At 45.2% G+C, this 14,858-nt stretch overlaps 1 protein-coding gene across 8 annotated transcripts in view; it reads right to left on the bottom strand.

The window, feature by feature from the left end:
* ACIN1 (apoptotic chromatin condensation inducer 1) overlaps nucleotides 1–14,858 on the bottom strand; it is a 29,841-nt gene that overhangs the window by 1,173 nt on the left and 13,810 nt on the right. For 3 of the 8 annotated variants that reach the window (XM_054577815.1, XM_054577813.1, XM_054577812.1), the window contains 10 exons: nucleotides 7,972–8,113; nucleotides 4,490–4,532; nucleotides 3,288–3,421; nucleotides 3,035–3,187; nucleotides 2,362–2,503; nucleotides 1,905–2,050; nucleotides 1,451–1,558; nucleotides 1,207–1,314; nucleotides 699–1,023; nucleotides 488–588 (listed from right to left, as the gene is read on the bottom strand). In XM_054577815.1, the coding sequence (XP_054433790.1) occupies nucleotides 488–588; nucleotides 699–1,023; nucleotides 1,207–1,314; nucleotides 1,451–1,558; nucleotides 1,905–2,050; nucleotides 2,362–2,503; nucleotides 3,035–3,187; nucleotides 3,288–3,421; nucleotides 4,490–4,532; nucleotides 7,972–8,113 (1,402 nt within the window). The other 5 variants (XM_054577817.1, XM_054577814.1, XM_054577810.1 and 2 more) reach the window with 5 other exon arrangements.

Below are 14,858 nucleotides of genomic sequence, written 5' to 3' on the forward strand. Positions count from 1 at the left end.
ACATGTACTGGCACCACCCAAGCCTGGCCTCTGGTATTCCCCTAGCTGTCTACATACTTGTGGACAAATCTCTATTTGAGTGGCATAAGCTTAAAATTCCCAAAATTCCTGTTACAAGAAAACAAACTGAAAAAGCAAAAAACACTAAATATTAAAAAACCCCAGAAATGGCTAAGTTTATAAAACAGGAGATTTCTCTTGCTACTTAAAATTAATTTCCAAGAGGAATGATTGGCACAGGCAGCTTCCTAGGCTATGCAAATGCATTTCCTGTCTTTGTGTCTACTTTCACCTTATTAAGTTTGGCTTCTCTAGGCAGACTCATCAACTGGTTCTTAAAACAACCTCTGTCTTTGATACTTAGTTTTTCCCTTATTACTCTAAGCTGCTCCCTGGGACTCCTCCCTCTGACACCCCTAAGTCTCTCCCTGGTGTCCTGCCCCAGCCTCACTGCAGCTCTGAGCAGGGCAGGAAGGCCAGCACTCACCTGGCTGTCAGTGAGTGGGAGCCAGTAGATGCAGGGAGCTGCTTTGGTCTTTCGGAAAAGGTCATCCAGGAGCTTAGCTGGTGGTTCCTCCTGAGCTTTCTCTGATGTGGAAAAAAGTGAGTTAGACTTGATGTGAAGGACCCTGTGTCCCATCCCATTTTGTTCCCTTTCCCACGTACCAGTGAATATGTGTGTCCCCACAGCTAAGTACCTTTCTTCTCACTCTTCTTTTCTTTAGACTTCGCACGTTCCTTGCGGCGGCGATCACGGGACCGTGATCGGGAACGGGGCCCTTCTCGAACTTTGTCCCGATCCCATTCACGCTCCGATCGAGTTCGCTCCCGCCGCTCCATTTCCCGTTCCCGCTCTGCCCACTGTTCCCGCACTGCCCGCTCCTGCTCCCGCTGCTCTGCCCGGGGGTGCTGTGGTGGCTGGGCTGGGGGTGGGGGTGGAGGGTGGAGGGGCCGTGGTACTCCCTGCTCCTCTGTCTTAGCTTCAGAGGGACGGTCCACCAAGAGGCCCCGGTGATAATCCAGCTGTGGGTAGATGAAGGACAAGGATATTCAGGATAGAGATGACATCACTCCAACAGAAGCAGCCCAGGTACCAGTGGACAGAGACTTTGAAGCCACACGGTTCAACTAAAGGAACCAAAGAGGTGGGAGGAGAGGGAATCTCAGGAGAGGATGACCTCCCCTACCTCTCCCTAAATTTCTTACCTCATCTTGCTCAGCATAGTCAGCACAAAGGAATTTGGGATTGGACTGAGGCCATTTGACACCATGTAGAGCTGTGCGGGTGGCAACTGCTTCCTCTACTGTTGCGTACTGGTGCAGAAAGGGAGAAGGCAGAGGGGTCACAATAGGCCTTTAATCTTTCTCACTTGCCACAACACCCTCAAACCCGCCCATGTTGCTCACAAAAGGAAACATGCCAGAACCTGGAGCTTCCCCCCCCCCTCACCGTTACAAAACAATGAGATTTGATCTTGTCAATCCAGAAGGCCTCTTCCACCAGAGTTCCTGTACGTCCCAACAATTCCTTCAGTTGGCCTAAAGTGAAGGGACGAACCTGCCAACCAACATGGAAGAGTTAAGAGTCACGTAACTAATCTTGAGATTTTCCAAACTGCCGTCATAGTAGTAGAGCTTCAAAGTTTGGATGAGAGCAGAGAAGTGAGAATCCTCTAGTAGGAATGTGAGAAGAGTGGCAACACTCATTTAGGCAGTATGGGCCCTCTGCAAATTCTAAAGAAAATCCTTCAAGGTGATACTTTTTTCTCCCCATTTTTTAGATGAGACAGGCTGTGAGGTTAAGTAAATTCACTCAGTCAATGTCTCCTTAGGAGTTGAGCCTAAGAAGCATGAATCCAAAGCTCAAACTCAACAAGGCTGCACTGTGGGAAACAAAGACTTACCAAATTGGAGATGTGCACGATGTTACTGATCTTGCCCCGGGGTGGGGAGGGCACCTGAGCAGTTCGCACTGGATCATCAATTGTAATGGAAACTCCAGACTTCTGCTGGCTAATGGAACGTCTTGTTAAAGTATCTCCTAAAGTCACTATCAAATAGAGCACACAAATGGTTTTCAGTAGAGAGCAACATTACTGCTTTGTTTTATTCCGAACTCTTCCATCTAAATGTGCTGAGCACACCTATAATGTGCCAGGTATTGTCTAGGCTAATCTCATTATGGGGACTCTAAGATTTAAACAGAGTAGAAACTAGCCCTAAAGTATAATAGCTCAACAACCATGACAGAGAAGACATGTAAAATATGATAATAAAAAGCAAAACATTAAAAGAAGTCTAAATAAAGTGCTCTGGGAATTCAGGGAGCTGCACTGTTTCAACCATTAATGGCTCACCCACCTTTCTTTACTTCATGCTCCACAGGTGGAGGCAAAGACACCTCTACTGAAACCTGGGGAGGTATGGGGGGTTCTGCTTCAGGTTCTTTTTCTTCCTCCTCCTCTTCCCTTTGCCCATTCTCCTGGCCCTCTGCAGGTACTACCTGTAAAGTATTAGATATGGAGGGATTTTTAAACACTGGCACATTCTTTTCAGCTTCTGGTTTCCTGGTGAGAGAGGGTGGTATAGTCAACCTAGCATGTGCCTTCCACTAGGGGAAGATTTCATCATTAAGTTCACCTCCACCAGATCCTGGGACTGTTAATGCCTCAGCTCTTCCACGAGGAAAACTAAGGCAGGAGTCCTGTAGATTTTTTTCTGTATAGGATAAGAGTAAATATTTTTACATTTTGTGAGGCTTAAGAGTTTCAGTTGCAACTATTCAACTCTGACTTTATAGCACAGAGCTGCCACCGACAAGAGTACTCGACTGGTGTTACTGTGTTCTCATAAAACTTATCGTACAGGCAACAGGCTGGATTTGGTAGTCCACGACCCCTAAAAGGACCAATTACCCCAACCCTGTGTGGGATAGGAAATTTCCCCTTTTAGGACTCCACCACAGCTCTTCAGTTGCCTGCTCTGCCTCCACTGACCACCACCCTCCGCCCCAAGGAGGGTGAAGGAGCCTTACCTGAGTGACAGTCCGGCATATTTTCAGCCCTTTGTCATGAGTCCCATCGTCACCATTACGCTCTGTCTCATCCTCAGAGATTCGAGAGTCATCAGCATGAAGATCCACAACAGCCTCCTGCCCCACCAGGGGTTTGATGTCGGGGATGAGGCTCTGGGACACAGATACCCCCCACCCCGTTACACTGGGCCCATGTCTACTCCCACCTTAATGTGTCTCATCCTCCCCCTTCCCTGGCTTCTCACCACCTCACCTTGAGTGATTCAGTGGTGATACTGATGGAGGGTTTCTTCTGTGTGGTGGCTGTGCTGGCTCCCCAACGCCGCTTCCGACCAGGCTGGCCCCCCTCTGTGTCACTGTTTCCAGCTGGCACCCCCTTGGTAGCTGCTGCCCCAAGAAATAGGACCCAACACTTAGGTCTCAGGCCCTCCGCTGGTTCACACTACAACACCCACAGATAGCCTTTGATTGGAATTTTAATAAAAGGTTAACTGATGGAAATTATATTTGGGGACTGGGAAACCATGCTTCAAAATAGAAGGACTGGAGCCATTTCCTGACAGATGAAAACTACTCATTTCTGAAGGCAACAGGGTTGGCTGACCAGTTAAAACTTTTAGGGGTAGAAATATCTAAAGTACTGGGAAAGAAAGATTGAGGAGGACATGGGAATACAGAAAAAAGGAATAAAAAAAAAAAAAAAAAAAAGACCATACTAAAATCTAAGTTAATTTAGATCATGATGTAATTTGATCATGCTTTAGGTTAATTTTCACACTACAATTTGGTATTTGGTTATAAAGATCTATTACACTTTTGTCAATTTAGAAGGTCTCATTGGGAAAATGTTTAAAATGTTGTTTGAGCCCTGGATGGGTGGCTCAGTTGGTTGGAGCATCACCCCATACATCAAAAGGCTGCAGGTTCAATCCCTGGTCAGGGCATGTAAGGGAAGCAACAGATCAATTATTTCTCTTTTCCTCTTCCTCTAAAAATCAACAAATATCGGGTTAGGATTAAAAAGTGGTAATAAAAAAATAAAATGTTACTGTTTGAAGCGTGAAACACTTTCATTTTTTCAGATGCTCTCATAGAATGAAGCATAAACTGGTAAACATTATATGAGTCCCTCAAACCCACTCCTTGTTTTGAGGATTCAGATATCCGAAAGAATAAATGCATGTAGGACTCAATAAGAAATGGTGAGACAGCACACAATCTCACCAGAGTTAACAAAGAAATGTGACTGGGAGAAACGATAGGGATTGTCTAATGTTTTGAATTTCATAATGGAACCCTACATATACTATAGAGATGTGGATTTTCGGGGTGGAGGTCATAGGGCAGGAGGGGTGACCCAAGAATGCCAATGAGAGAGAATGGGAATCTATTTCTCTACGATCTCTGATTTTTATGGTATTCTTGGCCTTTATCAAGGATTGGGGCTAGACTTACAGACAACGGAGATCTTCCTCTTGAATGATTTGGGCAGCGAACTCTGTATAGAGAAGAAAAGGGGAAAAAAAGAGAAAGAGACACACCCCACAGAGAGGGGGGAAGGAGGTTAGATGAGGCAGTCTTAGCTTAAGCTCCAAAGACACACAGAGAGAGAGAGAGACAGAGACAGACAGAGACCAAAACAGAAGCGGCAAACGGCAAAAACGAAGCAGAATCAATGCAAGTTAGAGGAAAAAAAAAAAACAACAAAAACCAAACATCACAGCAGGGGAAAGTCATCTAGTTCATATACCACACCTATGTATTAGCTTAACCAGAAATAAGCTGGAAGAGGAATTCAGTAGCCTCCCAGCCCTTCAAAAGCATCAGTTATGACCTCTTCCACTATCTGTATGGGGTGAGAGGATGCCAAGCTCAAGATGTGCCCAGAACTGGGGCATCTGGCCTCCTAGGTCTTCCTTGCTAACTCAAGGAAAACATGAGGAAACTAGGAAAACTACCTTGGGATGGCAACTTTAACAAGGCAATCATCTTCCTTTTCTCAATGTCCAGTCTGACATCCAGTCACAGTGGCTGAGTTGTTAAGACAGCTGACTGTCACGACTGTCTAGACCCCCGCCACACTGTGGAAAAGGACAGCCAATGCAGATAAGGTCCCTGAGTAAAGTTCCCCCAGAAAGAATCTAAAGGTGTCTTTGGTAAATGAAGGCTTTTATGAAGGGCAGACTGTCCCCAGGGAGAATGTCAGACTATACAATCACTGTGCGGAGCTCTAGCAAAACCTTACTGTTTCCTCCCCAATCAGAGCCTCAGCCTTAGGGGCTCTTCCAAGGACCAGAAACTTCCAAACTTGCTTTTGAAGCAAGTTTCTGTCCTAAGCATTGAGGAGAAAGACTCGGGACAGAGCAAAAAGAGGGAGAGAAAAGGAGACTAAAGCATTTTTAGATTTAACGCTTATTTCTGGAAAAACTAAGAACTACCACCCTTCTTAAGGGCAGGGCAGTACCCTCTTGATGAAATCCCCTTTCCCCATCCACCCCCAGCCCCGTTTGTGTCGTCTAACCAAGTCTCCTTGGTCTCCGTTAAGGGCCGGCCTGGCCCCTAGCCAGACCGCTCTTGATGGGTAAGTTAGTGCGGGGAGAAGGGGTGAACAGGTCTTAATTAGAACAGGAAAAACATGAACCAAATAAATAAATCCAATAAAGAAATCAGAAAAATAAAGATAAAGAAAAAATTTAAATAAAAGATTAAAAAAAAGGAAGAAGAAAATAAAGAGGAAAATAAACTAGGAATATGACAAATGTTCCAGGTACCATCTCACACCTGGGATCTTCAGTTCAGCCAATCGCACCTCACTGTGTACTGTATCTAGTCAACCGCCGGTCCAATCAGAATGAGCCCTCCCTGCTAGGCGCTGTGCAATTGGTGGGGGGTTGGGTTGGCAAAAATGTGGGCGCACGGCGTGGTGGTCAGCACGGCACTGCCAGAGTCCTCCCAGGGGCGCAGGGGGGGCGGGAGGGAAACGTGTGGGGGGACGCTGCCCAGTTTCCATGATGTCAAGACAGTTCACTGGTGGTGGCCAGGCTCAGCGAGGGGTACAGAGGGGAAAAGGGGCAGAGACATCAGTCCCGGCCCTGTAGGGGCATCATCTTGCAGTCCCTGATGAGATGGCCTGTGAGTAGCAGAAATGGTCCTGGCCTTTTATCGTGAGAGGCAGGCAGGACCCTATGTCCACCAGTGGCAAGCTGCGGCAATACCATCACCCAATACTTGAAGTTCAGGTGATGACTCCAGAGTCCCTTTCTCCCCTGCCTGTAACTGGGGAGGGGGTCCTCTCACCGAGTGGGATCATGGAACCTCTGATGAAGGCATCCTGGGGGTAGAAGGTGGATAGCCCCAGGACCTGGCACACATTCAGCAGCAAGGTCAGAATGCTTTTCTTCTGAGAGTTGTATGTGGCATCTCCTCAGGGACTCCAGCTGAGACAGTGGTTCCAGTCAGGTGGATGAATGAGCCCCTGCCTCCAGGGATGGAGGAGAAGTTGGAGCAACCAACATGCTGCCCTTCACCATGGATAACAGGGACCAAAGGAAAGTCCATCTGATGAGCAAGTGGTGATACATGGCTGGGCTGTCATCAGCATTAAATCCCTGGGCTCAGACCCTAGACTTCTCTGCAGGGTTCCTAGTCGTCACAGCTTAAGCCGAGAGCCCCATTCAGTATTTTACAGCATGACACTGTGATCACAAACATTGACTCTTTAGGTGGTCTTGGTGCCCTAGATGGGGATCCCAACAGTCTGTAGCAAACAAGATAACCCACAGTCCTCAAAAGGGTAAGGGCATGTGGGCAGGCGCCCCAGCACTGACACAAGCTCTTCTTGGGGTGTCCCAAATAGGGAGATGGTGCAAGTCCACCCCTTTCCAAATGCTTTTTGTTTTCTCAATATAAGTCTCTCCAGAACAGTGCTCTTCTTGGCCCCCTGATGTAAGCAAGGCAGGGAGGCAAAAGGGGGCCCATCACAGGATCCCATATACTTGCCCCCCTCTGGCCAAGACGCCTGGATAGCAGACTCGGCTCTGATTGGGCAGCTCAGTAGCAGCGGGTGGGTCCAGAGGAAGAGGCGGCATCAGCGATTGGCCAGTTGGGCAGGGTTATATTTTACGGGCGGATTACCGTACATGAGGTACTTGGACAAAGTTTTAAGAAGGACCTTGTAATAAATAATATTCTGCACATCAAATCACTTTCACCGGCCCCCACCCCCGCAACACACACCAAAGAAAGGCTACACACACAACAGTCCCTCCCACCCTGTTACCCCACTCCCAAACCCAGCTAATTTCTTTCTCTATTAAGAGCCAAGAAGATTTCGCTGGCTCTGATGGGGGAGGCCTCTGAATTGGGTGCAGAACACTACATAATATATATGCCAAAAAAGGAGGTAGAGGGGTCACAAAAATGGAAAAGAATTTTTGGGATCACCCCAGGTGCTGATTTCTAAGTAGCTACATCTCTGCAATGAGACCACTGGGGGGCAGATGCCAAACAAAAATTCCTCAGCATGGCCGGTCAGCTGAAAACCACCAAAGCCCTCTAGATGGCGTTTAGCTTCAACAGGCTTTTAAAAAGGAGGGAAAGCTAAAGGAGTTACCACAGGGAAAAGCTGGAGGAGGTGGCAGGGAAAGCTGTGCTGGGTCTTAGATAAAGGGTCACTAACTATTTTCCTGTTACAAACTTCCAGAGTCTGGACTGCACTACTTCCCCATCAAAGAAAGGGGTAAGAATGAGCCCTGTCCCCATCACAAGGGGTCTCCCTTGCTAAACCAGCGAATTCTCCCTTGGCCCTACCCTGATGGGAGTCTCTGCCTAGCCCCTTCTTTAGCTATCACTGTGGATGAGGGATCACCTGAGTGGTCCACTCCTTCCCCTAAGTCCACTCCTGCCCGCCCACCCCAATGAGCCGCTTAAAGATTTACCTCTTTCTTCTCCTCATCTTCAGCACTGCCCTCTGGGCGGTCATCATTGCTGACTTGGTCTGCAATAGGCATGGGGGGCTCTGGCACCTCATTTTCAGGTCTATTTTCACTTGTGTCCATGGTCACTTCCTCCTTCTCCTCACTGACAGTACGGGGAGAGGTTGGGAGGGGAGGGCAGGAAAAAACCAAGGGGAAGAGAGAACAAAATGTTAGGTTTGGGGTCAGGAAACCCCCATGCCTCATTACTTGGGTGGGTTGGGAGAGCTACTTTTCACATCAGACTAGAGATCTTTTCCCCACAGGAAAAATGGGAAACTGTTTTCCTTGGGGAAGTACACAGGTCAAAGCAACCACATCCACCTACTGCCCAGATGGGATAAAGCTGTGATTTGTGGGGTCAGGACTCCATTTGTTCTTAGGTAATTAACCAAAGTACTCTTACACGAAGACAAACAGCCCCTCCACCCAAAACAGTCCCTCAAAAGTGACTGTGATTTGCCCACAACCTCTAGCCTCTCTGTCCTCCGGTCGCAGGCACATTTATTTAGTAAAATTGGACAAATTAAGAGAAGCCTGATTCTTTAAAAAGACAAGAAAAAATGACCACGGCCATGGTGAATGATCCCAGACTTATGTTTAATCAACTGCTTAATAAGGCCTACTGACCCACAGGATCTGGAGACACCAGGAAGGGAGATGGTGAGGGTGAAGGCTACAGGGAAAGTAGGGCTGGTGAAGGTTCAAGCTTCAAAAAGGACCCTGCCATCTAAAAGGAAAAACTAAAACTGCTAGAGAGAGTATTAAAGCTCAGAGAAGAAATCAGGCCACTTTTACCTGCTCAGAGGTGTAGGAATTGTTCTTACATTCTGCTTTCGCCCAGTTTCTCCCATTCCCTTATTCCAACTTCCGAGAGATAAAGAGAGCAAGCCTCCCAGTCAGGACACACCCTCCCCCACACCATGCATTTTGCCCCCACAAATACTGAACCCAATCCACCCACTCCCCAATCTCACAAGTCATCTCTCATTTCAGGCAATGAATCCCAGAGATACACTTCCGATAAACTATTTCCCTCTCTTCTTTTTCTGTCTCCACCCCTAACTTCTACCTCTAATCTCGCCCCCACTTCCACCCAAACACTGGGGTAAAAAAAAATAAAATAAAATGAAATAAAAAATCAAATCAAGATGATCAGGGGCCTAAGTCTCAGAAAGGAAACCAAATCTCCCCAGGCTGATAACCACCACCAGGAAATTCAGCATTCCCGACAGGCTAACTGACACTCAGAGGTCAGAACAGCTTCCCCAGAGCAGGCAGGGATGCACAGGAAGGGGGGGGAGGGGAAAGTCGGAACTGTGCCCCCAGCTAACAGGCCCCCACAGGAACACAAGATTCAACTCCCTACATGTAAAGAAAAGGCTTATCCAAAAATAAAAAAAAAATACCTATTTCCCACAGAGAGAAGGCAAGTGGGGCCAATTAGAAATCAGGCAGGAAGGACAAAGGGGGAAAGCAGAATGTCTGAAAACAAACCAAAACGAAATACGGAATGAAAGCCATGGGGTAGAGAAGGAAGATGAGGTGGGCTAGAGCGGCAGGGAAAGGGAATACATGGAAATGTGAAGCTCTCACCCTTCTTTGCTTTCTGATATCATGATTTTTTTTCTCCCCCTGGAAGTGCTGTTTATCCCTTTCTGGAATGGAAGAAATAACAAAAACCAAACAAAAATCCTAAAAAATTAAAAAAAACAAAACAAAACACCTTCCTTGTCCCAAGATCCCACCACCTCCTCCCCAGCCACCCGATCCAGAGAGAGAAAATCGAGATGGAGCAACTGGGGATCCAAAAAATGGTAAATGGAAGGGGAGGTGGTGGTGGTGGTGGTGGTGGTGAGGGGAGGCTAATACAGATCTGGCTTTTAAGAGATAAGCGTTAAGTCCTCACGGCAAACCCCGAGTTCGGCTGGATTGGTCTCTCTGGAGGAGGAGGAGGAAGAGGGCCAGGCTGCTGGTAGTGGCTGGCTCTATTGTATTAGCGGAGCAGCGGCGATCAGCCGGAGACATGCAGGGGAGCCATCTTGCCACTTACCCAGCAGCCTCTGTGTGCGGATGGGGGAGGGCCCTGCTGCAGCAGGGGAGGGGAAAGAAAAGAGGGAGGGCATTGAGTGAGCAAGGTTCCTATCCTCTAGTAGGCCACAGGGAGCTCACTGCTGGCTCGATAGGTCTGGCCTTTTTCCTTCTTCTCTCAGGTTACAACAGCTACTAAGGCCTAACTCCACAGGGAGAGGGTGCTCTCTCCTTGCCTTCCCAGGGGGCAGGGAGGGGGCCGGGTAGAAAGGACACACAAAGTTACAGCTGCTTGCTTGGAAGATTCCAGAGAAGAGAAGCAAGGAAAAAACAGCAGAGCTGGGAGTGAGAAACAATTAAAGAGGGCAGATAACAAAGTCAGAATGGAAAGAGAGACAGAATGGAGGGTCATGAGCAAATTTTTATGCCCACCCCCCTCTCCAAGAAACCAGATCAACCAATCAGCTGGTCAGGGTGGGGAGGTGGGATGAAAATTGGCACTATCCAATCACTACAGCAACTGCATGCTCACCCCTAGCATTGTCCACGTGTTTCTACTCCAACCTGTCCTTTCTTCAGGGATGTTGGAAGGAGTGGATAAGCAGAATTCCTTTTAGAATTACCAGTGGGGGAGGAGGGGGGAGAGGTGTCTCGAAAGAGATGACAGACAACTTTGTTTCAGAGTCTTTAATACGGTCACCCTGCCCCAGGATCCACTGGAGCCAGGAAAGAAAAAGATAAACAGGGCAAGGGGACCTTGGGTAGTTGAAGCACAAAGGCAGTTCTTGGAGGAGGGCTCCAAGGTGAAGGCTCTGAAGTAGATAAGAAACTGAAATTAGAGAGAGCTGTTATACGGGGTGGGGACGATCTGCTGGGCAGAAAGTGAATGATTGGGAACTAAATGGAAATTATTAATGGGCATCTTCACCAGCCTAAATGTGAAACGGGAAGTTGACTCTAACCATTTATAAAGCACTCGGCGGATGCTCAAAATACTCACTGGTGGACTGCAAAGGTGCCCCTTTTGTATCCTAGTGGCAGCAGAGGTTTAATACTAAGACAAGCTTCCGGGTGCTTAACCGAAAAGTTTACTAATATTTATCTCATTTGTAATACCAGAGCTTTTGGCCAAAAATAAAATTTCCTCTCTGCTGCTTAAAATCTTAAACTTATGTGCCAAATGCATGCCTAAAAGGGTCATGTAGTTTATTTTATACATTACCGTAGAAGTTCCCTTTCTCAGTAAGACTGACAGATTTGGAGACAAATTGGTGAGGGCCCAATCCTGGCCCTAGTCCTACCTGAAGCCCCATACAAGTTGTGTGATACTGGGCAAGTTCCTAATCCTTTCTGTACATCTCCTTAACTGTAAAATAGGGATAACAACAATACCTAGCTCATGGAACAGTGTGATAAGGGTTCACTCTTAAAGGTCTGGCTTGAATGACACTCCAAGTGGAGGTAAGGATTTGCATAAACACATGTCTGGTAATAGGCTATTATCTCCCTGGATGCCACCTATAAAACCTTTTTTTTTTTTTTTTTTGCTTCCTTAAAGAGTAGGTTGCTCTCTCTGATAGAAAGGCTTTCAGTAAATGGCCTGACAGGTTTTCAGCAATGCCCCTATCACTCTATATAATAACCCCTGGTTTACTTGCCCCTCATCTCCATCCTGCAGAATTCCTCAGAGTCAGAGGCTATATTCCTTGGCCCCTGGCCCAAGGCCTAACACAGAGAAATGCTCAGTAAATATTTCTGAATTAGGTTATCATTTTGGGTACAAAGTGGACATTTTAACAAGTGCTTACTAAACTAAAAGTTTTCATCTTAAAAAAATTTTTTGGCTATAATTCCCATAGAGAATGTTACCTTTAAATATCCAAATAAATGTTCTCTGTCCATCAATTGTCCTAAAATACTTTCAGCTGCTAATATGCCCCTCCAGAAGTAGTTTCCTTGGAGAAAAACATTTTTGTTTTACTGGAAATTTTACCCTGCTTTTTTAAGAATAAGAATTTTACCATGCTATCCTTGGCTTTAAGACACGGCAAGTATGTGCTATTTCCCCATCATCAATTCTGTGGGATCCAAAAATTTCCAAGGTTTTATTTTAGTAAGAAAAAGAATCTTTAAAATTGCCTCAAAAGGGGACTCAATCTATTTGCAGGACCAGTCCCGAAGCCTTGTTAACTATGTGTCAGAGCCCCACGCAGCTTTTCCTTGTAGCCTCTACAAAGACAAAAGGCATCTCCCTTCATTTAAGTTCTTGCACAAGTGTTTCTGGTATCTTTGAAATGCATGTGAAACTGCATGGGGGTTAGGGTATGGGGAGTATCTATCCATAATTAAATTGCACACAAAGCATTTGTAACCCAAAACAAAAGGAAAGAACTACGTAGGGGCTAATAACATCACATTACAGTTCATAAGTGAATGTGAATGAGATTCAGATAGGCTAATGGACAAGGAACTTTTATAGGCATGTATATTTGAATTTTAGTTTTTGTAGAAAATTCATGAGGAGAGGTGAGGACCTGATGTGAAAGTTAGTAGGAAACAGTGGAACTTGACCATCCCAGGCAGTGAGATTTAAATACAGAATATTCTCAGGAGCACACTAGTTCCACGGCAACCAAGGACAGTAGGACTTGGGGGATTATGTCCTTAGACACCAATTTCTCAGTGAGCAAATTCTAATGATGACAATAAATTTTACTTTTTTATTATACATCATTTGACATATTGGCCCTGTAGGTTCCGTGGGGAGCATCAATTACACTGTCATATTGCCTTAAATGGCCATATCCTTCCTCCAGCTCTGGCAAAAAGATAAATATGCATCATACGAAGAGCCCTAAATTGCTATCTTAAGGTTTGTATGCACAGAAAGGTTGACTTTAGAAAAATTCTGTGAATTAACTACTCCTGGATGATACAACTGCTCACATAAAGTTTTTCCCATTTTTCCTTTTTTTTTTTAAATGTAGAAACAGAATACCTTTATTTTCTGCTGTATGAGGACATTTTTGTTAGATTCATAGCAGACATAAAACTGTGTTTTGGAATAGGGCTCAACTGAAATAGAACCGAAGGCTTAAAAATTACTGCTCCAAGGAATGAAAAAGATACCTTACCTCCTAAATCTAAAATTCCTCAGGGAACAATCCAAATAAGAATGGATTTAACTAAGCAAAATTAAAAAGTTAGGAAATCTCTTCCAAGTGGTGAGAGGTCTCTGAAGTCTAATTTTTTTTAACACTTTACTGAATCAATAGGCCCTAGGCTGTTTTTATTAAAGTCATGTGACTTCTTGTTGAGATGGACAGTAAAACGAGGTTAAACCACAAATGGTCTTTTCCATTTAAAACTATTGATCCCACTTTTAAAATTGGCCAGGGTTCCTGAGATCACCCAACTGAACACTAGGACTCTAATGTGAAAGACTAAAGTATTGTGAATTAGTTTTATCAGGGACTCCAGAAATGTAGGCAACCTTCTCAAGATTCATTTACCAAATCCAATCCCAGAACAGCCTATGGGTTTAGGCCTTTGGGCATGTCTTTTTGTTAGACTGCTGAACAGACCATCTGAAAGGAAGGAAAGCAGGTAAGAGGGATATGTGTGAACTACTCCTAAACTCACAATGCATTTCTAATCTAGAGGCTGCTCCACTGAACCTTGCCAAGGCAACAATTAACAATCTTAGTATTTACATAAAGTGCTATCTGCCTACCACCTTGCCAGAATCACATAAAGTTACCTTATTTGCCTACCACCTTGCCAGAATCACATAAATTACCTTAGTCATAAAATGAAGATCAATGCCACCTTTACCTGGGGAGAAAAACCGTGTATGACTTCAAGTCTTACTTGCCCCGGACTGCATGCAAAAGTCCAGAAATAAAGGTGCTTCAAAACAGCATAAAGTGCCGTTCTGTTGCCAGGACCTCAGAGACCCACGGAATTTTAGGGCAAGCATAGAGCTTTTTAGAAAATTACTTGCTTCTCAAGGTGCACAGGAGGCAGCACAGGAGGCAGTTCTTCATGCCCAATTAATTAGTAACAGGTTGTCAACACCTACTTTGAAACTGCCATTATGCAAAGGACATGCTGTACCCCCATGGGATGGGGAGGCAAGTATTATCTCTGGTTGATATGTAAGGGAAGGTGTCACCCCATTTCCTCATCGATGGTGTAGCTGGGGAAATCCTGAACACTTCCAGAATCCGCTGGGTTTTCACATTATGGTCCTAGAAGAAACACCCTTTTCCAAAAGAGAATGTACTCATCCCAAAAAGGAAAAATGAAAAAATTTTCACAGGAAGTAGAACAAACTTTTGCTTTTTAAACAAAAAATGAAATGGCCACAAGATGGCGGCAGAGGCAAGAATACTGGAATGGATAGTTGAAAGGGTATTACCAAGGCAAGAGCTATCTAGTATGGAGTACCAAACTATATTAAAGTCATAAAGAAATGACATAATAAAATCACGTCATCTGCCCACCACCCTCCAAAATCAGAAGCAAAAAGACAGTCTAAAGCTCTTGAAAGAGTGTGAATTATTAGACTTTTACATAAAGGGAAAAATCATACTGGTAGTAGTGTTAAAATGACACAGAAACAATCATGAACAACTTTAGGCCAACTGTCTACACAGAACATTCACCAAGGCAGAACCAAATTCTTGATATCTAAAAGCTAAGCATCTTATTTCCACAATGCTTTTCTTTTTCATTTCCCATGAGAATTTGAAGCCAGAAATTTTGGTTCAACTGCTTCTTAATTTATAATACCTAAGCTCAGGATAATGGATGACTAT

The sequence above is a fragment of the Pteronotus mesoamericanus genome, unplaced genomic scaffold (genome assembly GCF_021234165.1).
Source record: "Pteronotus mesoamericanus isolate MK-2021 breed Mesoamerican mustached bat unplaced genomic scaffold, CSHL_Meso_final contig_46, whole genome shotgun sequence".
Classification (NCBI taxonomy): Eukaryota; Metazoa; Chordata; class Mammalia; order Chiroptera; family Mormoopidae; genus Pteronotus; species Pteronotus mesoamericanus.